Raw genomic sequence first — 25682 nt, forward strand, 5'->3', positions numbered from 1 at the left:
GGGGCCGTTCCGGGGCCGCGGCAGGGTCGGAGCGGCGCCTCAAGGGCCGCTTCCCCTTCCCGCCTCGGGGCTGAGTCGGCTCCCCGCGTACCGGAGCTGGGCCCGGCTGTGCCCTGCCCGGCTCGCCGTTGCTCCGAGGGCAGCGGGACACCGGTGAGCGAAGGGCCCGGCATAGGGGGGCGGCCCGGGGCAAAGCCCGTGTGTTCCAAGGCACATCAGTGCGAGCTGTCCTCTGTGTGTGTGTCCGCTGTACAAACTCACTTAAGGAAAACAATTCTTTGGCTTGTGTAGCATCTAAACGCTGCTACAAAGCACAGGAGAATAACTCGGTATTTTTATTACAGAAGCTGCAAGAAGATTCCCACCTGGCATGCGGCAAATTCCAACGAAGGTAGCACAATCGAAGGTAAGTGTATATGTCTTGGGAGTTCAGGCTGCTTCTCTCTGCACCTGGAAAATGTTTCTAATGTGCCTGGCATAGTGTTTGATGGTTAGTGTCTTCTTTGGTTAAGCATAGATTGATTGTTTCGCTGGTATCTTGCTTCACTGCTTCTCTTGCCAGTGTGTGTGAGTGGTAGGAGCATTTCCCACTGCCACCTGGCTGAGCTCCTTCCTATCAGCCTGATCTGGAATCCTCTGTGAACTCAGTCCCTGGTTTTGTCTGCAGCTGCCTTGCTGATTACAGGCACTCACTCACAGCAAATTATTTCCATGCTGCTTTTTGCATGGATGAAAGCAGAGAAGCACTGTGTCTTCTTTGTGGTCCCAAGATGCAGAACAGTCAGGTAACAGAGAGTAGAAATCTTTTAGTTCTGTAGAATTTGTCCATTGATGAAACATTGTAAAGGCAAAGAATTCTGAGAAGAGGGCAAGGAGGAAATACTGAGAGACTTTCAGGTAGTGAACCTTACCTGATGTATATGAACTAGGTATGAGAAACTGCTCGTTATTTTCTTCAGGGCCTGGTGATGTGAAGGTCCCTATGCATGGTGAGAATACTGTGAGCTCTAGGTAAACTCACACTCCAAACAATTATAGATGGTAAATAGGAAGAGGGAAGGCAGAAGTGCAAAAGCAGCAGCTTGTGAGGGTCATGTTGTGGACAGTGGCAGGGATGCAAACAGGACTAGAATTTCTTGTGGTTGTTTGCTGTTTTATAAAAGGGCCTATTTTGCCTTCATGTTTTGTGTTAGTTTCCTTATTTAGGAGAATCCCCTATGTGTTCCAGTGGAGCTTGGAACTGGTTTTGTTTATGAAAAACGGACTTATTTTCTTGGAAAGGGAATGTGAACCTCTGCAAAGTGGGTTTTCCTTCAAATCTTTGTTCTGTCTGTAGGATCTCCGGATCAAAAGCTGTGCTACGACCAATTCTACTGCCAGTGCTGCCTCACACTTGCAGAAATAAAAGCTTGACCCTGCTTCCCCTCTGTCCCTGCAGACGCAGCTGCTGCCATGGTGAAGGAGCAGCACGCTGGCACGCTGCTGGTGCAGCTGGGCCCCAAGCTGCAGGCGCACCCAGAGCAGCTGCTGCGGCAGCGGCGCGGCCACGACGAGCGGCCGGAATACCTGGTGCGGTGGAGCGTGGTCAGCTCGGAAGAGAGAGCGGCGGGAGGCGGCGGCGGCGCCTCCTCTGGAGACGGCAAGGCAGAGAGCATCTCCCTGTGGATGTCTGCAGAAGAGGTCCGCGCCAGCTGCCCGGCGCTGCTGGCCCGCACGAGGCCGTCGGCCGCGGACAAAGTCGCGCCGGACGCGGCGCCGCTGGACGAGGCCTCGCTGCTGGAGATGGAGGCCGACGTGAGGAGCCTGGTGCGGCGAGCCGGGCGCCAGGTGGCCGAGGCCGGGAGCCCCGAGTGCTCCGTCCTGAGCACGGTGCACGTGCTGGGCGCCTACGCCAGCATCGGCTCCCTGGCGGGCGCCTTCAGGGAGGCGGGAGCCCTGGAGCTGCTGACGGCCATGCTGTGCCACAGGGAGCGGCGCGTCCGCCGCGGCGCCGGCGAGATGCTGCGAGCGCTGGGGGCTCACGATGCAGGTGGGGCTGCTCCTGCTCGGGGCCACTGAGGAGGGAGGCTGGGCAGTGGGGGTGCCAGCCTTCGGCAGGGGTGAGGTGCTGGGGAGCAGCGTGTCTCGGGGCTTCTTGGCAAAAGGGGGAGAATCAGTCGGGATCTTCTGGATTTCTGTGGTTGTTGCAGTTGTCTGGACTGCTCTTGGAGCTGGAAACTCTTTCCCCTGCCAGGTTTCTGAGCTGGGATGCTGATTAACTGTTAGGAGGACTTATGCCAAGGGGATTGGCAGAGTGTGGGGTGACTCTGCTCCAAGCTGTCCTTTGGAAAGTCTCTGGCGTGTTCTTGGAAGGGAGCCTTTCCTCAGGCCCTGGATAAAGGCTAGTCCTAATTTCAGAGGGGCTGCCATGGCTTGGAAGTGCCTGATGAGGCTTGGGTGCACCTGGAAGGTTGCTGGTTGTGGTGTATCCCACAGGACATCCGGCTTTCCCTATCCTAGTGCCTGAGTTCATGCAGCTCTGAAGTGGGGCAAATGAGGGGCTGATTCAGGTTAAACCTTGACTTCTTTTCTTCCCTGGAACCCTGTTCTGGAATCAGTTATTTGGGGTTGCTGCTTTGTGAGAATCTCTCAGCTTTAGGGATAGAAAAAATAGAGCATGGAGCAAAATGTTGCCACTGCAGAGGAAGGGACAGAACGTGGATCAGGTGACACTGAGCAGCAAAGCTGTTCCTTCCCTGCAGCTCTGTCTCTGGCAGGGAGCTTGGGTGAGGGTTGTCTTTGTGAGGCTGAGGAGTTTTTGTTGTTGTTGCAGGAATCTGGGCCCATGTGCTGCTGTCCCTGAGCCAGCAGGATGGCATTGAGCAGCACATGGACTTTGACAGCCGCTGCACCTTGCTGGAGCTGTTTGCTGAGATCACATCCTCTGCAGAGCCCTGCCTGTCCTTCGAGGGGATTCACCTCCCTCAGGTGGTGACAGAGCCGCCACCAGCCCTGGGCCTGCGGGCGTGAGGGGCAGGAGGGTGGGAGCGGGGCCAGGGCTGGACCCTTGTGTGGGACAGGAGGGGACTGAAGGTGGGCAGGGGAGCAGGGCTGGCTGTAGGGAGAGCTGGGACAGGGTCTGGGCCTGGTGAGAGGCTGGGGCTGGTGCAGAGGCACCTGGAGAGCCTGGTCTGCCAGCAGGGAGGGCAGAGTGGCTGAGAGGTCTCATGGGAGGCTCTGGGAGTGAGCTGGGGGCTCAGAGAGAGCTGGGGGCTGAGTGTGAGAGCTGTGCTTGTTGCAGATCCCTGGGAAGCAGCTGTTTGTCCTGGTGAAGCGCTACCTGTGTGTGACCTCTCTCCTGGACAAGCTGAGCAGCGGCGTGGAGCAGGGAGAGGAGCAGCAGGGCTGTGCTGTGCCCAGCCCCGTCCCTGAGCACAGGAGCCGTGTGAAGCAGGAGTTTGAGTTCAGCATGGCCATGGCCAGCCTCATCTCGGAGCTGGTGCACGCCATGGGCTGGAGCCACAGGCACAAGCGGGACCCGCAGCCTCGCCCTGCCCGCTCCATCTTCCAGCACAAGCCAGCTCTTTTGGCCAGCTCTGCTGCCCGAAAGCCTGTGTTGCCTTCAAATCTTGCTCCTCACAAGAAGCAGGGGTGTACTTTTCTGAGTGCATCAGACTTTGCAGACAGCAGTGACTACACGGAGTACTTGCGGGCACACCTGGTGCGCGGCATGCGGGTGCGCCTGCTGGAGGACTGTGGTGACATGAGAGCTGGGGAGGAAGGCGAGTTCCTCCAGAGCACCAATAACATGCACACAGTACAGGTAGGTCATGGGGAGACTTCTTCTGGCTGGAATGGCAGAGAGGAGTGAGCAGGGTGACTGATGAATTCCTAATGATGTCTTTGTGTGCAGGAAGTTGGACAATAAGCATGGCTTAATGTGTATCAATGCTTCTGCCCTAGCAAAACACTCACCTTTCAGAGCTTGAGGGGTGGGTTGCAGGGAAGGCTAGTCTGGTTTTGTATGGGTTGTGCCACTAAGATTTCTTAGCCTCTAAAACAGTCCTTACTAAAAAAGGCTGTCCCCATCTTTCTTAAAAGCCCGCTCTAAGTATTGAAAGGTCACTGTAAGGTTTTCCTGGAGCCTTCTCTTCTCCAGGTTGAACAACCCCAACTCTCTCAGCGCTTCCTCATAGCAGAGGTGTTCCATCTCTCTTACTGTTTTTGTGGCCTTCCTCTTTACATGCTCCACCAGGTCCATGCCTTGTACCGAAGTCTTCAGAGCTGCATGCAGTTCTCCAGGTGGGGTCTCACCAGAGCAGGGCAGAGGGGCAGAATCACCTCCCTTCACCTGCTGGCCACACTGCTTCTGATGCAGCCCAGGATATGGTTAGCTCTTTGGTCTCCGAGTGCACATTGCCAGGTCATGCCCAGCTTTTCATCCATCAGTTCTGCCAAGGCTGCTTTCAGTCCCTTTGTCCTCCAGTCTGGAGTGGTATTGTGGTTTGCCACAGCCCAGGTGGAGGACCTTGTACTTGGCCTTGTTGAACCTCATGAGGTTCCCACTGGTTCCTTTGGATGCCATCCCATCCCATCCCATCCCATCCCATCCCATCCCATCCCATCCCATCCCATCCCATCCCATCCCATCCCATCCCATCCCATCCCATCCCATCCCATCCCATCCCATCCCTCAGGCATGTCAACTGCACTGCTCATCTTGGTGTTGTCAGCAAGCCTGCTGAGAGCGCAGCCAGTCTCACTGTTGTCACTGATGTAGATATCAGATGGTATTGGTCCCCATACAGACCCCTGAGGGACACTAGTTGTCACGAACCTCCAGCTGGATATTGAGCTCTTGACCTCTGAATATGACCATTCAACCAATTCCATCAACAGATTCCATCTGTTGAATCCATGTCTCTCCAGTCTGAAGAGAAGGATGTTGTGGGATTGCTGTTAAAGGCCTTACAGAAGTCCAGACAGGTGACAGCCATAGCTCTTCCCTTGGCCACTGATGTGGTCACTCCATCATAGGTGGCCAGTAGGTTGGCCAGGCAAGACTGTCCCCTGGTTTTCTGGAATCACCTCCCTGTCTTCCATGTACCTCAGTTAAAAGGCTTTTCTAGTTCTGGTCCATGCATTGGTGATGTTTCTATTCAGGCCTCCTCAGCTGAATAACTGCCTTGCACCCTATTTTTTTCCTTATTTTTATAAACCACTTATTTTTAAGTGGTGTATAAACCTCTTTTATAACCCCCTCCATAAAGGTAACTTGCAAAGGAAATGTATTTCATGCTGATTCTCCCTTTGTCCTTATACATCTTGGTTTCTAATATCTGTGTTTTTCTAAAATTGTGATGTCTGTTTCTTATAAAGTTGTACTTACTTTTACTCTTGATGAACTCGGCACTTGGAAAGAGCACCATGATCCTTTCGTTATTTTCTCCTGTTGCCAGTGAGATAAATGTCAAAGGGTTTTTGCTTCAATGTTGAGCTAAAGTGTACTGTTAGCTTCCATTCCCTTTGTCCTGTTGGTCCCTTGGGTTCCCTCTTCTGTCTGTTTTTCTGTTTAATTAGGTTGAATGAATTTGCAGTTGCTCCATTCAGGCTTATTTTCAGTAAGTTTTTTGTAAGGCTCACACTATTAACAAAACCAGATCTGAATGGCAACTGGGCCAGTCCATCACAACTCTGTCTCTTACCTCATCTCATCTTTCCTTTGTTGCTCTGATTTCTGTTACTTTCCTTGCCTTTCCAAAGAAGGATTTTCCCTGCTGTGTCTGGTCCTGCAGCCCTATCTTTCCATGGCTCCTTTGAGATGGCATTTGGTACATAACTAGTTTCGTCAGAGATACATTGAAGACTATTTGGTGTTGGGTGTAGTTTAACTCAACTTCCTTCCATACAGTGCTTTCCCAAAGTCTATCAGCATCTGATCTGTCCAGCACAATGGGTTCATAGTAGCACTGGTGTAACTCCAAAAGAGCTCAGTGGAATAAGCAAACCATAAGTTTTTGTGCTGTTTTTAAAGCTACTGACAGGTTGTACTTGCTGTTGCTGGGTTCTCCTTCTGCTCAGAAGGTTAAATGTAACACTATGGTATGGGAAGCCATAAAAAGTCCTTCTGATTTTTGAGAGACAACTTGGACAAAGCAGAGGAAACAATTTCTGCCTTTGAGACATGCTTGTCAAGAGCCCAAAACCTGTTTGAGAGGGTTGATGAATGACCAAGGTTATAAAAGTGCCCTGAGGTACTTCATATACAGCTCATCTGCCTCAGGGTAGTGTTGGTTATGTCCTTTGTGTGCTTGTCCCAAGGCACCTGCAGCTTGGCACTTTTGGAACAGTTGTGATTACCTGGATTCACTCATGCCTCTGCTGCTGTACTGAGATCTGTACTGGTCGCAGGCAAAGTTAGTTTTTTTTTAAAAATAAAGATCCAGGTGTAACCAAGGCAAGAAGTTACTAAAGATGGTATGCCTCAAAACTGGACAATGTGAGTGCTGAAATCTGTAAAATAATTCTGTGGTCTACTACTTCTTTGGGAAGTGTGAGGACAGGTGTAGCAAGAGGACAGAACAAGTGAGCAGTTCTGATTATCTGGATTTGTTTCACCCCCAGGTTTTACGGCAGTCGACGGGTCGGACCTACTGGGTGCGGTGGCACATCCTGGAGATTCTTGGCTTTGGGGACCAGTGGGAAGATCCTGCTGCTCAGGAAAAGGAATCTAGTGTGAGAAAGAGCTTCAGTCTAGACACAGGTGAGATTGTGATGTGTGTATGTATCATCTCTTCCTTTCTGATTATCCTGTGGGATAGCAGTGGGGACCTTTATGTGGCCAATCACACAGCAAGTAGCAGGCTGGGTTTAGAAAGCACCATTAGTTTGTGTGACCATGTAAAGCTAGTTAGGGAATTGCATGGCTTGTGATTGAATGGAGTATTTTTGAGCCCTAGACTTCTGTTGAGATGTATAATGAAAGTAATGATATAAAAAGTATAAAATTTTGTGACTGTGTTCGCAGGGGTCTCAGGTTGAGGGAAGAGACAAGGATTTGACTCCATGTTTCAGAAGGCTGATTTATTATTTTATTATATATATTACATTAAAACTATTTTAAAAGAATAGAAGAAAAGATTTCATCAGCAGGCTAGCTAAGAATAGAATAAGAAAGAATGATAACAAAAGTTTGTGGCTCAGACTCTTTGTCTGAGCCAGCTGAGTTGTGATTAGCCATTAATTATAAACATCTAAGATGGGCTAATCAAAGATCTACCTGTTGCATTCCACAGCAGCAGATAATCAATGTTTACATTTTGTTCTTGAGGCCTCCCAGCTTCTCAAGAGGAAAAATCTTCAAGAAAAGATTTTTCATAAAAGATCTCTGCGACAAAATTTGATTTAAACTGCAACTGTCAAAACTTTGTGTTTGAATTAACTGACCGAACTGCCAAAACATTAATTTCTCTGAGAACCTCTTAGAATTTCTCTGAGATGAAGCTATTTGGGGGCACTCAAATCCCCTTAAGTAAATGATAAGGATTTTTAAAAGCGTGAACATAGCAACAATTTGTTTAACTTCATACTATTAAGCTTTAAACAAGGTGTTAAAATATTAAAGAACTGTTTTTGTAAGACATCTGCAACATCTCCTAGAACATTTAACATTGCCCTTGTACTGGGAGAAAAATGAAAGGTAGAATCCAGACTTCAGATACTCCTTTCTTGTTCAGCATCTGACATGATTCTAGCCAGGGAAACCTATTAAAGTAACTCTTTTATCACAGCTGTGGCCTTCTAGAATATCTTTTGTGTAGAGTGGTTTGGATTTACTGGCTGCAAGAGAGAATGTTGAGGTCAGCAGCAAATTGCACACTTTGAAACTATTCTTATTGCCTGTTGAAAAGATGATTTCTTAAATGGCTTATACCTCTTGTATTTAAAGGCTTAACTTCATGTCAGTATGCAGTGTCTAACTTAAAACAGACTTAGTTAGATTCCTCCTTTTCATGGTCTTTCTGATTTTGGGGAAGCAGGAGCTCTGTTTCACTTCTATATATAACTCTTTCCAGGCATCATATCCCACTTAGAGTATGAATTGAAATGTGGGGCGTGCAGCAGAGGATGGGGGAGCTGGCAGAGCTGACTGTGCCCTCCCTTGCCCTGCTCCCCTGCAGTTCCACAGCCATTCCTGTGCAAGCCCCTGGGGGGGCTGTACTCCCTGCCTTACCTGGGCCAGCGGCTGCCCAAGGCTGCAGACACCCTGAGCCGTGCCGAGTGGTGGGAGCTGCTCTTCTTTGTGAGGAGGCTGGGAGCACAGGAGCAGGAAGAGATCACCTGTCTCATCCAGCAGCACCTGGGAGAGCAGGTAGGGACCAGAGCCTGCAGCAGGGAAATGGGAGGGAGGAGCAAAGGGAACTTGAGGGGAGGGAGCAGGCCCAGAGGAGAGGGCAGGTGTGAGCTGTGCAGGGCCAGCCTGGGCGGGGCAGAAATGGGAGGGTGAGTGGGGAGGGGAAAGCTTGGAGAGCTTGTCCCAGCAGAGCAGTGATGGAGATGAGAGGACAGGCAGTGTCCCCTGGCTGAAGAGTGACTGTGCAGGTTTGGGCAGGCGAGGCCAGGCCGTGGGGTCACTCTGCCAGCTGCAGTTGGGTGCTGAGCACGGGTGGGAGCTGTGGGCTGGTGGGTCGGGCTGGGGACAGGCAGGGGAGGGTGGCAGTGGGGAGCGGCCCTGGGCACCCGTGGCGGTGCAGCCTTTCTGTCCGAGGTGCCAGGGGCCGCCACAAGGGGCGTGGGGAGCGTGTCGAGCCCGAGATTAACTTGTCGCCATGGTGTGGCTGTCGGAGGTGGATGAAGAAGCGCTGGTGCAGCTGTCGGTGCCTGCGGAGCTGGCCCAGAAGGTGCTGCAGGCCCTGGAGGAGCGGTGCCAGGGCAGCTCTCTGCGGGACCTGCGGGGCTCCCGTGTCTACGGCAGACACTTCCTGGGGAGGGGAGCAGAGCAGGATGGTGGAGGGAGCCCCGCAGTGTCCTCAGAGGGTGACAGGAGCAGCGGCCCTGAGGGCACGATGGCCAAGGCAGCGGAGGGAGACCTTTGTGCAGCCCCAGGGCCGCCCCAGGGCCGTGATGTGGCAGAGAAGTCGGATTCCCAGCTGTTCAGCGAGCTCCTGGAGAGGGAAGGGCTGTTCTTGCCAGAGGTGACGGAGGAGCAGAGCCAAGGTAACGTCCTGGCACACGCCGGGGCACAGGCACGGTGCCGGCAGCGGCGCTGCTGCCCCCACAGGGGATACTCTGGGCAGGGCACGGGGGCCGTGCAGCCAGGGCTGCCCGAGGTGGGTGGGGGTGCCCGTGGGTGCTGGGTGTGTGGCTGGGTGGCACCCTGGGAGCTCTGGAGGTGTCGCCGCTGCCCTGACGGCTCCGTCCCTCCGGCCAGCGCTGGGCAGCTCCAAGGGGCCGAGTGAGGGCGGCTCGCTGGCCAAGGTTGCAGCTGTGGTGGAGGTGATCCAGAGCAGCAGCTCGGCGGTGGGGCTGCGCTTGGCTGGGCTCAGGCACATCCTGGAGATGCTGGAGGAGGAGCCCAAGTGGGAGCAGCAAGCTGGCACAGCCCAGGGCGGGCTGGGCATGGGGAGCGCCGGGTGAGTGCTGGGGTGCTGCAGAGCCCTCCTGCTGCCCGGGGAGGGCCCTGTGGGCAGGGTGGGGCCAGTGCTGAGCTGGAGGAGCGGGAGGTGGCAGCGGGAGCATGGAGGGCGGTGTGTGCGGGAGGAAAGGTGGATTTTGTGTCCCTGTGTCCCCGGCAGGCGGGTTGGCAGGGCGAGAGGAAAGGCGGATTTTGTGTCCCTGTGTCCCAGGCAGGCCCGTTGGCAGGGCTGTCCCAGCTGCAGCGCGGGCAGGAAGGAGGTGGCTGTCGGGGCCCGAGGAGGCCGTGCCTGAGGTGTGCTGTGCCCCGCAGGGAGAAGCTGGTGCAGGTGTCGGTGGAGCTGCTGAGCGCGGCGGCGGCGGAGAAGGCGCTGGTGGCGGTGACGCTGCGGCTGCTGGCCGCGCTGCTGGCCCGCTACGAGTGGCGCGTGCCCTTTGCCACGGAGGGCGGCGTGCGGGCCGTGCTGGGCTGCATGCGGCTGCACGGCCGCTCCGCCCTGGTGCAGCAGGCCGGGCTGGCGGTGAGTGAGCGCCCGGGGCTCGCCGGGGCGGGCAGGGCAGCGCGGGCTGCCCGGGCGGGGTGCAGGCGCCGCTGCCCCCGCGCCGCTCTCGTCCTGGCAGGCCCTGAAGGTGCTGGTGGGAGCTGCGGACGCGGAGCCGGGAGGCGCCGGCGGGAAGGGCTTGGCCTGGAACCACGGCGACGCGCAGATGATGCGGGAGATCTTCGCCAGCATCGGCTCTGCCTCCAGCAAGGGCTCTGCCAGCCTGCTGAGCAGCATCCCTGCTGCCCTGAGCACCATGCAGAGGGTCCCAGGGTAGGGGCAGAGCGTGGAGAGGGCTGAGGTCGGGGGCAATCTGCAGGGGGAAGGACGGGCAGGGCGGGCAGGTGGTTTGTGGGGGCAGGAGAGTGGCACGGCTGTGTCCCTGCAGGGGCTCCTCAGGCGTGCGGAACGGCCTGCTGGTGGTGAACATGCTGATGGACGGGCACCGGGGCCTGGCGGAGCAGCTGGCGAGCTGCGATCTGCTGGCGGCGCTGCAGAGCTGCTGGAGGGCCGGGCAGAGCAGCGGCTGCCCCCAGGCAGTGCTGGCCCTCAGCGCCATCAATCGCCTGGCGGAGCACGGGCTGCCCCTGGGCCCGGAGGCTGCAGGTACCGGGCGCCCACCGTGCCCGTGGGTGCCACGGCCCCGCGGGTGCCAGGGCGGGGCTGCCTGGCCCGGCAGGGCGGAGCACCCTGAGGGGCTGCTGGTGCTCCGTGAGCGCCTGGGCTGGGCTCAGTGTCCCTGTCATGGCAGGCACAGAGCCCCTGCTGGACCCCAAGGGCGTGCAGATGCTGCTGGGTGGCCTGGACGATGGCAGCCTGTGCAAGGAGGTGGTGGTGGCCCTGGAGCGGCAGCTGTGCAGCCAAGGCCCCGTTCCCTCTGGGCAGGTGGCCCAGCTGCTGCAGGACCACAGCTGCTTCAGGCTGCTGCTGCGCAGCTTGGAGCTGCTGGGGACAGAGAAGGCCGTGAGCCTGAGCATCCTCAGGTGGGTGCAGGGTGACTGGGGGGGTCTGGGACCCCGTCATGAGGTGTGTGAGTGCTGGGGGTCATGGTGGGGAGAGCCAGTGCCTGTTTGTGGGTGCTGGTGGGGCTGCTCTTCACTGGGGGCAGGCTCACCCCAGCACGTAGGCAGGGGCCAGTTGGGGCGTCCTGGGGCACAGGGCCACGTGGGGCCACAGCAGCTGTGCCTGGTGTGGTGGGACATGCAGGGGCAGCAGAGGACATGCCTGGGGTCTGGTGGGGTGTGCAGGGTGCCAGGGGAGCCTCAGTTCGCTGTCCCTGAGAGGTGCCTTGCAGGTGGGGCAGGGAAGCAGGGCTGCCTGTAGCCCTGCTGTCCCTGTGCCCACACTGAGCAGGCCCCCTCTGTCACCCAGGATCCTGAACAAGTTCCTGGAGAGTTACCAGGAGGATGTGCTGCCCTGGCACGAGTGTGTGGAGCCCTGTGTGTCCTTGCTGATCACGCACAGCAGCAGCTGGGAGGTGAGGGGGCCCTGGGGCTCGTGGCAGGCAGGGTGGCTGTGCTGGCTGTGCCGCAGCCGGGCTGGGCAGGCAGGGCCCCGCTGGTGGCCCCAGCCTGGCCGTGTGTCCGAGGCACTGGGAGAGGTGGGAGGGGCTGTCCTGGCCGTGTCCCTGTCCTGGTGGCCATGTCCAGTCTGGCTGTGCCGTGCCAGGCTCCGGTGGGTGCTGCTGGGCTGGGATGAGGCAATGGAGCTGCAGCTCCGTCTGTGGGGGCCCTGGAGCTGCCAGCAGCGCCCGTGTGCTCAGGGCTGCGTCTCAGCAGGTGCTGCAGGAGGTCGTTGGCTTCCTGCACCGCCTGGGCAGTGCCAGCAAGGACTGTGTGGTGGTGATGTGCCACGTGGGCACCCACGAGGCTCTGTCCAAGGCCCTGGAGAAGCACAGCACGGTGCCGCCATCGGCGCCGGCCCTGCTGGAGCTGGTGGCGGAGTGCGAGAAGTTCGCCGGGCTCTACAAGAAGCTGACGAGCAGCATCTTGGCTGGCTGCATCCAGGTGGGCCTGGGGAGGCACGGCTGGGCTGGGCATTGGGGGCTGGGGGCACCAGGCTGTCCCTGCTGCCCAGGGATGCCTCGTGCTCTGTGCCTGGCACAGCCCTGCGGGGCTGAGGGGAGCAGGAGCCCCTGGTGAGAGCCTTGCCCCGTCCCACAGCTGGTGCTGGGACAGATTGAGGAGCACCGCCGGAGCCAGCAGCCCATCAGCATCCCCTTCTTTGATGTCTTCCTGCACAACCTGTGCCAAGGTGAGCGCGGGCAGGGGGAGCTGACGCCAGGCTTGGTGGCTGGAAGCTGCATGTGCTCTGCCCACAGGCTCCAGCATGGAGGTGAAGGAGGACAAGTGCTGGGAGAAGGTGCAGGTCTCTTCCAACTCGCACCAGGCCAGCAAGCTCACGGACAGGAACCCCAGGACCTACTGGGAGTCGAACGGCAGCACGGGCTCCCACTTCATCACTGTGCACATGCAGTGTGGAGTGGTGATCAGGTGGGGCTGGGCTGGCAGGGCTGTGTGTGCAGGAGAGGGCTCTGGGCATCTGTGCCAGCCCTGCCACAGTGGCTCTGTCCTGGGGAATCTGTGCCAGCCCTGCCACAGTGGCTCTGTCCTTGGGAATCTGTGCCAGCCCTGCCACAGTGGCTCTGTCCTGGGGAATCTGTGCCAGCCCTGCCACAGTGGCTCTGTCCTTGGGAATCTGTGCCAGCCCTGCCACAGTGGCTCTGTCTTTGGGAATCTGTGCCAGCCCTGCCACAGTGGCTCTGTCCTGGGGATCTGTGCCAGCCCTGCCACAGTGGCTCTGTCCTGGGGATCTGTGCCAGCCCTGCCACAGTGGCTCTGTCCTGGGGGTCTGTGCCAGCCCTGCAACAGTGGCTCTGTCCTGGGGGTCTGTGCCAGCCCTGCCACAGTGGCCCTGTCCTGGGGGTCTGTGCCAGCCCTGCCACAGTGGCTCTGTCCTGGGGAATCTGTGCCAGCCCTGCCACAGTGGCTCTGTCCTGGGGCCAGCGGGACGTGGCTGGCAGGGCTGGGGCAGGGAGGGGGGATGGCTGGGCAGCCCCACGGTGTTTGTGTGTGCAGGGAGCTGAGCATGCTGGTGGCCAGCGAGGACTCCAGCTACATGCCATCGAGGGTGGTGGTGCTGGGCGGGGACAGCCCTGCCACCATCAGGACGGAGCTGAACGCGGTGAGTGCCCGTGGGAGGGGCGGGGGCTGCTCCTTGCTGTGCCCCCTGCAGGTCTGGCTGTGCCGGGAGGTCCGGGGAGCTGGGAATGGCAGGAGCTGCGCTGTGGGAGCCTCCCGGGGCTGCCTGGCACGCTGAGGGCTCGGTGCCTCCCTGCAGGTGACCATCCTGCCCTCGGACAGCAGAGTGATCCTGCTGGAGAACATGACCCGCTTCTGGCCCGTCATCCAGATCCGGGTGAAGCGGTGCCAGCAGGTAGGGGGAGCAGGGGCAGGGCCTGGAGCGGGCACTGAGGGGCATTGGAGCCACAGGAACTGAGGGTGCCGCTGTCCCCTAGGGTGGCATTGACACACGTGTACGTGGCATCGAGGTGCTGGGTCCCAAGCCCAGCTTCTGGCCCATCTTCAGGGAGCAGCTGTGCCGGCGGACGTTCCTCTCCTGCACTGCTCGGGCTCAAGCCTGGAGCCAGGAGATCTGCCGAGACCGGGGCCGGCTGCTGCAGCTCTTTGGCAGGTGAGTGGTGTCCTGGCTGTGCCATCGCATCCCTGGTGTCCCAGGGCCCGGGGGGACAGGGCTGGCAGCCTGTGAGGGGACTGCAGGGCTGGGAAAGGAGCAGCTGGCTGGGAGGGGCCCTTGCTCCTTCCTGGCCACTGGTGCTCCTTCCTGGCCAGGGCCACCTTGGGGTCATTGGGGTTTAAGCTGGGCTAACCCCCAGAGCAGGATGCTGGTCCCCCAGGGGCTGGCACGTCCTGGCAGAGGTTGGCCAGGCACAGCAGGATCTCGTGGCCACAGGCACTGCTCAGCCCCCATTTGGCAGGGGCTGCGAGGGCCCCAAGGGCCATTGGGGGCAGCCCTGGGGAGAGCAAGGGGCCCTCCCTGGCTGCTGGGGGCCATGGGGCCAGCGAGCCATGGTGCCCTGGTAAAGGGCAGAGCAGGGAGCCAGCACTGCGCTCTGCTCTGCCACGGGAGTTCTCCAGCCCTTGGCACCGAGCGCTGCCCGCTCGCTGTTGCAGACTGAACCGGGCGCTGCAGCACGAGCAGGGCTTTGCCAACCGCTTCCTTCCCGACGAGGAGGCAGCGCGGGCACTGGGCAGGACGTTCTGGGAGGCCCTGGTGACCCCCTTGGTGCAGAGCATCACCAGCCCAGGTAGGCCGCGCTCTCCGGGCCCCGGCCGTGCCGCGCCGCGGGCAGAGGCACCAGCTCTGAGCGTGGCTGGCCTCGCAGGCCCCGATGGTGTCAGTGCCCTGGCCTGGCTGCTCACTGAGTACCTGGAGAGCGTGGAGCTGCCCCGCCGTGCCCCGGGACGCAGGGCTGCCTTTGGTTCCTGCGTGCGGCGCCTGACCCAGCTCCTGGTGCACGTGGACCCCGGCGGCCCCGAGCCAGAGGAGACCAGAGCAGCTGGTGAGCCGGGGCTGCCCTGGCCTGGGGCTGCTGCAGAGGGCCAGGCTGTGGCCATGGGGCTCCTCTGGGGAGCATCCCATGGCACAGAGGCTCCTGAGCCGGGGAAGGTTTGTGGTCATGCCCCAGCAGCAGCTGTGCCTCCCCAGCGTCCCCTCCGCCCTGCTGTGGCGGGTCAGTGTGTGGGGCCTGCCCATGGAGCCACACTGAGCCTGAGGCTGACCCTTGGCAGGTGGGAAGGAGGGGAAGAACAAGGAGGTGCCGGCCAGGACTACAAAGGTGGCTGTGGAGAAGTCGAGAGGCCTGTGGGGAATCTCACAGTGCTGGCGTGGCGTGGTGCAGCAGCAGGTAGAGCTTGGAGGGCTGACTGGGAGGGGTTGGAGCAGGGAGTGGGGTCTGGCAGTGCCCATGGGGAAGGCACCGGGCTCTACCTGGCCTCCACAGAGCCTGGAGCGATGTGGGGACAGCCCTGCTGTGCTGCCACCCTGCATGGCTCGAGTGCCAGCCAGGCCAGGACGCAGGTCCGGTGTGGGGCTGTTGTTCCTGCTGGGGGCTGCTGCTGTGTGTCCGCAGTGCCCCCACAGCCCCTGGCTGCCCTCGGAGCTGCGCTCCCACCTCGGCAGCCCCGCAGCAGCAGCAGCAGGGTCCCGAGTCCCGGCAGCCAGCAGGCAGCTGGTGTTCCAGGGCAGGGCTGGGATGTTCCAGGGGCACATCCTGCTGGCTCAGCCCTGGCGCTGCTCCCGCAGGTGCAGCGGTTCCTGGAGGCGGCGGGGCAGGCGCCGGACCTTGCGGAGCGCTACTGCCGGCTGTACCAGCGCCTGCGCGGGGCCACCGAGGAGCTCTTTGGGCAGCAGGCCGCCTTCGTGCTGGCCCTGGGCCAGGGCTTTGCGGGGGCTTTGCTGCAGCTCTCCTTCCTCACCGCCCTGCACGTGAGTGGGGCAGCGCGGCCCCGGGGCCGTGCCCTGGGCAGGGGCTGGGGAGCTGCCCTGGCCATGGCACTGGGGCAGGCTCTGGGTGGGTGCTGTCCTGTTCCCCTGAGCCACAGAGCCCTGCCCTGGCACCCCGGTGGTGCCCAGCTCAGGTGTGGGGTGCTCATCCCAGCGTGGGCCCAGCCCTGGCACGCTCCGGCCTTGGGCCGGTGCCTGGGCACCCTCGGCCCCTGCCCGGCAGTGCCAGAGTTTCCCGGTGCTCCCTGCAGGGACATTCCCCCAGCCCAGCCCTGCGGGCACCCGGTGAGCCCTGTCTGCAGCCTGCCCTGTCCCTTGCAGGTGAGTGAGCAGTTTGCCCGCTACCTTGACGTGCAGATCCAGGAGCTCCGCAGGGCTGCGGGCAGCACGGGGCCTCTGGAGCGGCTGCAGCAGTTCCTGGAGCCCTTTGTGGTCTTCAGTGGCCTGGAGTTTGCCCACACCTTTGAACACTTCTACAGGTGAGGCTGCTGTGTCTGCCCAGAGCCAGGGGCCTGCTGCACATGGCCTGTTGTGCTGGGGGAGCTTGGCCTGCTGCGGCAGCAGTGCTCTGCTTTTATGGGATCATGGAGTGTCGCGGGCCCATGGGTGCTGCCAGTGTGTGGAATCACATTCCCTGCTGGGGACAGCACATGTGTGCTGCCAGCCCGTGTGCCATGTGTAGGGTGAGGCTGGGCTCGGAGCTGTGGCTGTTCCCTGGTGCTGGCTGATGGCCTCGGAGCTGTGGCTGTCTCCTGGTGGTGGCTGATGGCCACAGGGCTGGGAGCTGTGGCTGTCTCCTGGTGGTGGCTGATGGCCACAGGGCTGGGAGCTGTGGCTGTCTCCTGGTGGTGGCTGATGGCCACAGGGCTCGGGGCTGTGGCTGTCTCCTGGTGGTGGCTGATGGCCACGGGGCTCGGGGCTGTGGCTGTCTCCTGGTGGTGGCTGATGGCCACAGGGCTCAGCCCAGCCTGAGTGGAGCTGGTGGCCATGGCAGGCACTACCTGGGGGACCGGCTCCTGACACAAGGGCCATCGTGGCTGGAAGGAGGCATCGTGGAGCAGATCGGGCTGTGCTTCCCCAGCCGCTTTCCCCAGGACATGCTGAGCAACTTGGCCGAGTCGGAGGAGCTGCAGCGGCAGTTCAGCCTCTTCCAGCTGCAGGAGCAGGACAAGCGGCTGCTGGAGCTGGACACGGGCCTGAACGAGGTGAGCGGGATCGGGGTGGGGAGCCCGGGGGCCGCCGGCGTTCCTGGCGGGATCCCGGAGCCTGACCGGAGCTGCCCTCGTGCCCAGGTGCTGGGCACAGCCACGGGGGCAGAGGTGCCAGAGGTGAAGGTGCTGGCCCTGTCCCCGCGCTGCTGGCCAGTGTCCCCGCTCTGTTACATGGAGAGCCCTGGGAGGTTTTTCCCGGCGCTGCTGAGCTGCCCCCTGGAAGAGTTTGCTGACTTCTGCCGGCAGAGTGAGTGCTGTGGCCGGGCTGTGCCCAGAGCCTGGAGGGCAGCTCAGGCACAAGTGATGCTGGGCTGGGAGTGCCTGGCAGGGCTGGTGCCCGTCCCTGTCCCTGACACTGTCCCTGGCAGGCCAGAGCCAGCTGGGCTGGGAGTGCAGCAAGCCCCGGCGGCTGCAGTGGACGTGGCTGGGCCACGCCGAGCTGCAGTTTGGAGACTGCGTGCTGCACGTGTCCACGCTGCAGATGTACATCCTGCTGTGCTTCAACAGCGCCCAGGTAGGGCTGCAGCCACGGTGGGGGCTGGAGCAGGGCAGGGCCGTGTCCTCCCTTCCCCTCTGCTGGGGGGGTCTCCAGCGGTGTTTGGGGCACGGACCCCGTTCCTGGGCAGGGCCTGTGGCCAGTGAGCCCTGGCCATTGCCCTCGCCCCCCGTGCTGCAGGAGGTGGCTGTGGAGGCCCTGCTGGGGGCCACAGGGCTCCCTGCTGACCTGGTGCTCCACGCGCTGACCCCGCTGACCCAGGGCCAGGGCGTGCTGGTGGGGAGCTGCACTCCAGGGGGTGAGTGTGGGGCTGGGGCACCCAGGGGAGAGGGGCTGGCCTGAACCCCGAGGGGGGCTGGGCTTAGGGGTGCAGGAGCTCGTCGGGCTGGTGAGGGGCTGGTCCATGTGTGTCAGGGTGGGGCCTGAGGCCAGTGTGGGGCTGGGGGTGATGTGTGGGGTGGGGCTGGGGCCGTGCACGGGGCCTGGGTCAGCGTGGGTGGCTGAGGGGGGTCTCGGTCTGTGTGTGGGCTTGGGCCAGGCCAGGGGCCGTGTGTGTCACGGCTGAGCCTTGGGGCCACGTGTGGGGGACGGGGCTGGGGTGGCCAGCGGTGCAGGCAGCCACAGGAGGCCCAGCTTGGGTCCCCAGGCCCACGTGTGCCCTGGGGCTCCTCCAGGGCGCAGCTCAAGCTCGGCTGAGCCTGGCTTGGGTGCTGGCTGCAGGTGCCCTGCGGCTGAACCAGGCAGCCCTGGCGCAGAGCTGCGGCCGCCAGCTGAGGCTGCTGCCCCAGCAGAGGTACCTGCGCACAGAGGGGGCCGAGGTGAGCGCCCTGGAGAGGAAGAGGAACGTCCTGTGCTGCCTCATCACCCGCATCCTCAAGGGGGAGAAGCAGCTGCACATCGACAGCCTGGTGTTCAGGGTACGGGCTGCAGGGGCACGGGGGGCACAGGGGCTGCCCGGGGGCTGCAGCCGCTGCACTGGGGCTGCCTTGCTGCCACAGGTGATCGACGCCTGTCAGAAGGGAGAGCTGGGCCCGGGGGTGCAGTTCCTGAGCTTCTGCTGCCACAGCGTGGACGTGCTGTCCTGCGTCCTGCACCTGCTGAACCAGGGCTACCTGCGGCGCCGGGAGGGGAGGCCTCACGTCTTGGAATACATCTCTGCTGAATCCACAACGCCTCTTGGTGGCCAAGCACAGATGACTTTCCAGTGCAGGCCAGCCCAGGAATCTCTGGAGGAGGATGGCAGAGACAGCCTGCACTGGTAGGGATGCATGTCATCAGGTGTGGAGGGGTGTGCATCTCTACCTGGTGTGACCATGGCACGTTTCTCCATGCCAGGCGGGATCCTGGCACAGACAGGGCGGAGGAATATCTCATGGCAATGCTGCAGGTGCCAATGGGGCACACGCTCAGTCCAGAGGAGGCAAAGCTGCTCATGAACCAGACAGTACAGCAGGTCCAGGACACTCTGAGCATACCAGATGATGTTGCTCGGCACCTGCTCATGCACTGCAGGTGGAATGTGGATTTCCTGATCCAGTGCTATGTGGAGAACCGTGAGGGCCTGCTCATCTCCTCAGGGCTGCAAGTGCAGGATGTCCAGCCTCCCCCAAGCCCTGGAACCCACTGCCCAGTCTGTGTGAACCAGCTGTGTCCCGCTGAGAAGCCACCAACCCTTTGCTGCATGCACTATTGTTGCAAGGTGAAGGTCATGGGCCCTTTGGTTCCTGCTACTTGACGGGCAATTGTAAAGTAGCTCAGCTCACTTTTTTGTTGTGATCCTTCACTTGTTGGCTTGCCTATTCCCACTTTTGTGCTTTGGGGTACTTACCTGTGATCTGTGGGGTGCTGGGTGGGGATGGCTTCCAGGGTCACACAGCCCTGCTTAGCTCTGACCTCTGCTCTTGTGCCCTGGCAGCCCTGCTGGAGGGAGTACCTCACAACTCGCATTGAGCAGAACATGGTGGTCAACTGCACCTGCCCCATATCCGAGTGCCAAGCTCAGCCCACCACAGCCTTCATCTACTCCATCGTGTCCTCCGAGGAGATCATAGCCAAGGTGAAGCAGCAGGGGGGGCTGCTGGGTGCCCAAGCTCTCCTACATTTAGTCAGCACAGATAATTTTATTGCTGCTTTTCCCCTTCCTGTTACCAAGACTGGCAGCTTGATGATGGTGGCCAGCCAGATTTTGTCTGTTTTCTCTGACTATGGTCAATACCAGCTGCTCAGGAAAGCATAACATCAACAAAAGCACAGTGGCATTTCCTCTAAATATATCTCTCTAGCAAACAACATTTCAGGCACATCATTAGTCCAGGACTAGATGAGAGCCATGGTAGCAGCTCATGACAAGTGTCCTCTACTGCTGTGCTGGAAGCAATTAAATAATAATAATAATAATAATAATAATAATAATAATAATAATAATAATAATAATATAGTAAACTGAAAACATAAGCAATTTCATTTTACTGCTGCATCAGTGACCCCTATGTCCTTTCTCTTCCATTGGTCTCTGGCTTTGAGCAGTTTAGGTTTTTGTGAAGATGGCAGGGATTACCACATCAGACTTAATTTTCACTCTGTGTGAGTCTACAGAGGTGTCTAAGCCAGGCTTTCTGAGCTCTGCTTACCTTACTGCCTGGTCATCAGGCTACTTTTTCTGGCAGGTGCTACTTTTTCTGTTCTTTCAGTTTTTAGGGCTGAATGTTCTCCCCACCTAATGGCAGAGCTGTAGCTGTCACATGACAGACTCTTTTTGTTAACTGCTGGGCAGAACAGTCTCTTTTCCACTGCTCTGTTGTTTGACAGTTGTACCTTTTGGCTTGTTTTTTACAGAAAGTGTTTGGAGAATTAATGCATATATCTGGGCAGTTAGTCCTTACTGCCTTTGCAAATCCCATAGTCACACCTGTCTGAAAGCAGGATTTAGTAGCCTGTTGCTGTGACTGTTTTATAAAAAGAAATAATTATTGCAGGTTGACATAAATAGCTAATTTTAACAAGATGCTCTGATGCTGTCACTGAAATGTTATGTTTTCCTTTTGATCAGTAAGTGGTGTGGCTGGAGTGTTAATGTCTGATGCAGAGTCACACATAGAATCATAGAATATTTTGGGTTGCAGTAATCTGTGGAGGTCTCTGATCCAATCCTGAGCTCAAAATAACTAGATTATTTTATGAAGATCTAATGCTGGGATAATATTTAAACATAAGAAATTTATTTTTTGGGGTTGGGTTTTTTTTTTCCCAATAGTAAGGGTAGTGAGACATGGTAACAGTTTGGGCAGAGAGGTAGTCTCTGTGCTTTGGTATATTGAAAATCCAATTGGACACAGTCCTGAGCAATACTGCTTTAAGCTGGAGAGGTTGAACCAGGTTTTAATTTCCAGAAATGCCTTCCAGCCTCAGCAATTCTATGAAATGCAACAGCTTCCAGATATGACATGGTGGGGATAGGAAAATGAATGGAATGGAAGGGTAAACTGACTGAGTGCTGTTTTGTTGTGAGCAGCTCTTTGGTGAGATGCATAGCTCAGAGCACCAGACACTGCTTTTAAGGCTTAACCATGCAGCTTCTCAGGCTTAAATGTCTTTCCTGGCTTCTCACTGCAGTATGAAAAAGCCCTGCTCAGACGCTATGTTGAGTGTTGCTCCAACCTGACATGGTGCACCAACCCTCAGGGCTGTGATCAGATCCTCCTTAAGGATGGACTGGGTTATGGAGCAGCCTGTTCCAAGTGCTCCTGGATATCCTGCTTCAACTGCAACTTCCCAGAGGTGAGGCTGAGCTGTCCTAGGTTTGGCACACACCCCTCTGCTTTTGTGTGCTTGACTGGTTGTCTTTCTCTGTCCCTCAGGCCCATTATCCTGCCAGCTGCAGCCACATGTCTCAGTGGGTGGATGATGATGGATACTATGAGGGAATGACAAGTGAAGCCCAAAGCAAACACCTGGCTAAGCTCATTTCAAAGCACTGCCCAAACTGCCAGGCTCAGATAGAGAAAAATGAAGGGTGCCTGCAGTGAGTATAAAATTGTTGTGTTTGTGACTGGGTGGCACAGTCCCTGGCTGTGGTGTAGGGAGCACTGTCAGGGCTGAGGGATTCCCATTGTCCTTCTGCAGTATGACCTGTGCAAAGTGTAATCATGGCTTCTGCTGGCGCTGCCTCAAGCCCTGGAGGCCGAATCACAAGGATTATTACAACTGCTCTGCCATGGTGAGTGGTTTGCTGGATCTCCTTGGTTCATGCTTGTGCTCAGAGACCCCTGTAGCCTCTCAGAGATGGTAAGCATCTCCACTTGGGCCCTTTGGACTTTGTGAATTTGCCAAACTCCACTCTGGACTTTGTGAATACTGGCATTTCCAGGTTGCCCTGGTACTCGAGGGCAATTGCTCCAAGCTCCTCTACCTTTCCTTTCAGGTGAGTAAAGCAGCTTGGCAGGAGAAGCGTTTCCAGGATTACAATGAGAGATGCACCTTTCATCACCATGCAAGGGTAAGGCCTCCTCCTGCCTTTGCAGATGCTGTCTGCTGCTCAGCCCTGGTGAGCAGGGCACTTTGTGTCAGTGTCCTCTCTGCTTAGAAGCAGGCTTCACATCCAGGCTGGAATCACTGGATGATCATTTTGCCCTGGCTCTGACATTAAGGAGCAGTCCTTGGCTGCTTTCTTCTATCCAGCCTGTTGTGGAAACTGAGCACCTGATTTGTGGTGTTGAGGGGCTCAGAGTGGTGCAGGAGTTGGAAGCATTGGTGACTGAGGGCTGAGCTCTGCTGTAAAAGGTTGAAGTGATGGCACAGTAGAAATGTCATAGTTGGATGCATTAAATGCTCTTCTGCTGCCTGCCTCTTCTGGGATGGCACTTCAGAATGCTTAGCAATTATTTGTGTGGAAGGTGCTGTTTTTTCAGTCTTGTGGAGCTTGACAGTGACATTGACTCTTTCCTCCCCCCTCCTTTGGTTTTTGCAGGAATTTGCTGTAAGTCTGAGGAACAGCATTTCTTCCATCAGGGAAATGCCAAAAATTAGGAACTTGACCTTTGTTCTTGATGCCTGCAAAGTGCTAGAACAGGCACGGAAGGTAAGGCTGGGTAATACAGTCTTGCTGAGGTTTAGACTTAATTCTGCTGGTGTGAGGAGACACCAACCTTGTTCTTCTCCAAAAAAGAGGAGACAAAGAAAGCTTGAGGGGAGGAGTAGCATCAGGACAGGGGAAGAGCTCCTGTCTGCCCTTCCCTGCCTTGAGTCTGGGTTGAACTCTGTTTGCAGTGTTCCTGACAGTAAGGTCATAGGATTTGGAGCTCAGTCATTAATTCATAACTGGAGTTTTCCACTTGTTGAAATGCCTTTGTTGTGGGCTCTTGGTGCTGCCCAGCACCATGCCTGCTTCCCTTTGGGTTCCATTCTCTTTGTTCAGCCTGGGCTGCCCAGCATTGCCTGTCCTGTGTGCTGATGGGTTTCACTTTTGGCTGCTGGTCAGTCACACTTGTTATGCATTTACAGCCTGTGTTCTTGTGATGATGGTTTGCAGGTGGGAAAAATCAGTTATTTTAGACTTCAATATAAAATAATTGCACATTCATTTCCAGTCCTGCCAGTATCTGGAGTTAGCCAACACTGCTGTCCCTTGTCATAATGGGTCACTGATAATAATGAGGTCTGGAGGGGTTTGATCCTTCTTGCCCACTCTGAAGCTGAAGGGGGGTGCTTAACAAGGTGATCTGTACTTTACCAGGTGCTGGCATACTCCTGTGTGTACAGCTACTATAACCAGGACACTGAGAGCATGGATATTGTGGAACAGCAGACTGAGAGCCTGGAGCTGCTCACTAATGCTCTGCAGATCCTTCTGGGTAAGTCCTGCAGCCTCCCTGAAGCTGTGACTGGCATTTCTAGCTCTAGCCAAAGAGCAGCAGCTCAGTAGTGGGGTGATAGCAAATATACCAACACCCAGCTGGCCTCACTTCTCCCAGACCAGTCCTTGCCTGTTTGATGTCATTTCTGAGGAAATCCACTTGAGTTTGGCTGCCAGTGGAGATTGATGCAGAAATGAGCAATATGTTCTGTTCTGAAAGAGGGATGCATTTGCACAGGGGATCTGTGACGGTGTTCACAGGGGTTCTTGGATGAGGGAAGAGATGAGGATCTGACTCCATGTTTCAGAAGGCTTGATTTATTATTTTATGATATATATTACATTAAAACTATACTAAAAGAATAGAAGAAAAGGTTTCATCAGAAGGCCAGCTAAGAATAGAAAAGGAAAGAATGATAACAAAGGTTTGTGGCTTGGCTCTCTGTCTGAGCCAGCTGGGCTGTGATTGGCCATTAATTACAAACATCCAACATGGACTAATCACAGATCCACCTGTTGCACTCCACAGCAGCAGATAATCAATATTTACATTTTGTTCCTGAGGCCTTTCAGCTTCTCAGGAGGAAAAATCCTAAGGAAAGGATTTTCCATAAAAGATGTCTGCGACAGGGATCTAAGCAGCTATGGCTGGCTTCATAATCAGAGGCAAGGATTTGGTCTCTCCTCAAGAGTGTGGGATGCAGCCTGACTCTGTTGGCCTTGAATTGCAGAGGAAACCCTGCTGCAGTACCAGGACCTGGCTACCTCCCTTCAGCTGCTGAAAGCAGAGCACTTCCACACGGGTTTGGAGTTGGTGCGGCAGATCAGGGAGCGGCTCTTTGCAATCCTCTGGCACTCCACACAGGTGAAGGCCACGTGGCTGCTCCTGCCTTGGCTTGCTCTTGTGGGGGAAATAAAGGGCTTGATCAGCTGAGGGGATAGACTCAGGGTTGTGTGTGTGTGCAGGGTTGGGGTTTGCAGCACAAATTACATGCTGTTTCTGTCTCTTTTGGCTGTTCTTTCCTGCTAACAGGATTTCCGTGTGGGGCTCCAGACTTCAGGAGATGCTGTTCAGAGAAAGTTGAAACTTGCAAATGTGCCTGCTTCGGCCCTTGCATGTACAGGGTGAGTTTTCTTAGTGGGGTAACAGGGGAAGGTGAGTGAGTGCAGACAAAAAGCAGGTGAGCAGAGTTTTCTCCTGTGCTCACTGACATACAAAAGAGTGAGTGACAAACACTGATTACTTGCATCCTGTTTTGTGGTTAATTGCTACCTCCCCCTGAGGTAGCAATTTAAGTGATGTAGTGGTGTAGGGAAACGAGCAAAACTCCTGCTTGTGTGCAGCTGTGATCAAGACAGCTCCATCACTGGCAGACTCAGTTATGGAAGCTGCTCTCCCTGGACTCTCCCGAGTTTCTTTGGCTGGGGATGCTGAGTTATGAATTAATGCTGAGACAATGACAGGAGGGTGCTGTGGGGATGGGTCCCAGCTGATGCTCACAGCTTTTGTGCTCTCCTCCTCAACAGGCAGAAACGGATCCTCCTGTGTGACTCCCCCAACACAGATGAAGGTGGCAAGGATGTTGAAGATGATGACTATGATCCACAGTGGCAGGAAGACTATGATGATGATGATGATGACCTTGATGAAGACAACTTTATGATTGATAACGATTCAGATTGTGATTCTTACTTCGATGACAATGACAGCTATCGTAGCTAACACTGGAAGGGTTCTGTCACCCAACCTTGCCACCTTGGACCTCTGCCTCTACTTTTTCTCAACCAGTTTGTGTTACTGTTTTTCCTCAAAGGCAGGGAGGAGCTCTCAGATGGAACAAAATATTTCCTCTGGGAGGTTTCTTGCTCAGTGACTCTTGAATGTGCAGAAACATGCTCTGGGCAGCTGGTCTGTGTTACTGTGGCCACCTCTCAGAAAGACATCTCCTTGCCTTTTTCTCTTGTCTCCAGTTCTGCCTGTAGGTATTTCATTGAGTTGGAGAGCCCACCTGCAGAGTAAGGACCACTTGCCACCTGTTAAAGGGCAGCTCCTTGTCCTTGGTATGCTGTCCCCAAGGGCTGGGCACTGGGGAGGGTGGCACATGTCCCAGCACAGCACTGTCTAGCAATGGCCAGTGTCTAGAAATGCTGTAAAAAGATGCATTTACACTCAAAGCTTCCCAGCTAGAGCTGGTGGGATTCTCTCCAGCCACAGATGGATGTGGTTCAGTTCCTCTGCTTGAGAGGAGCTGCATTTTTGCCCTTTGTTGGAGTTTTCTTCTCTGTTATGAAGCAGGAAGGGCCACTATGAGTGACACAAGTTTGTGTCACTCATAGTGACACAAACAAGTTTGCAGGATTAAGTTTATAAATATATGCACACACATATATTTTGTATACATATATATATATATATATGCAGAGGTTGTTCAGATAATAATGTA

At 56.9% G+C, this 25682-nt stretch overlaps 1 protein-coding gene across 3 annotated transcripts; it reads left to right on the forward strand.

Annotated features, from left to right (window-relative positions):
• Positions 1-25682, forward strand: LOC131081212 (cullin-9-like). Of its 3 annotated transcripts, none has more exons than XM_058020157.1 (42): positions 1-153; positions 345-406; positions 1439-2029; positions 2813-2967; positions 3281-3802; positions 6604-6742; positions 8160-8350; positions 8826-9195; positions 9410-9611; positions 9926-10133; positions 10234-10427; positions 10543-10760; positions 10906-11137; positions 11526-11631; positions 11930-12160; positions 12317-12407; positions 12475-12646; positions 13232-13337; positions 13494-13589; positions 13672-13847; positions 14348-14481; positions 14560-14736; positions 14966-15081; positions 15480-15662; positions 16002-16159; positions 16675-16885; positions 16973-17138; positions 17260-17405; positions 17568-17685; positions 18108-18304; positions 18386-18645; positions 18723-19086; positions 19303-19443; positions 21000-21164; positions 21245-21408; positions 21510-21603; positions 21808-21882; positions 22354-22464; positions 23119-23236; positions 23970-24103; positions 24272-24363; positions 24766-25682. In XM_058020157.1, exons 3-42 carry the CDS (start codon positions 1453-1455, stop codon positions 24959-24961), a joined length of 7506 nt encoding a protein of 2501 aa, XP_057876140.1. In that variant the 5' UTR covers positions 1-153; positions 345-406; positions 1439-1452; the 3' UTR covers positions 24962-25682. The 3 variants fall into 3 exon arrangements, with proteins under 3 accessions (XP_057876140.1, XP_057876138.1, XP_057876139.1); XM_058020155.1 differs by having other exon boundaries at positions 135-153; positions 1337-2029; XM_058020156.1 differs by lacking the exon at positions 1-153 and having other exon boundaries at positions 347-406; positions 11933-12160.

This window comes from Melospiza georgiana, chromosome 3 (genome assembly GCF_028018845.1).
Source record: "Melospiza georgiana isolate bMelGeo1 chromosome 3, bMelGeo1.pri, whole genome shotgun sequence".
NCBI classification, from domain to species: domain Eukaryota; kingdom Metazoa; phylum Chordata; class Aves; order Passeriformes; family Passerellidae; genus Melospiza; species Melospiza georgiana.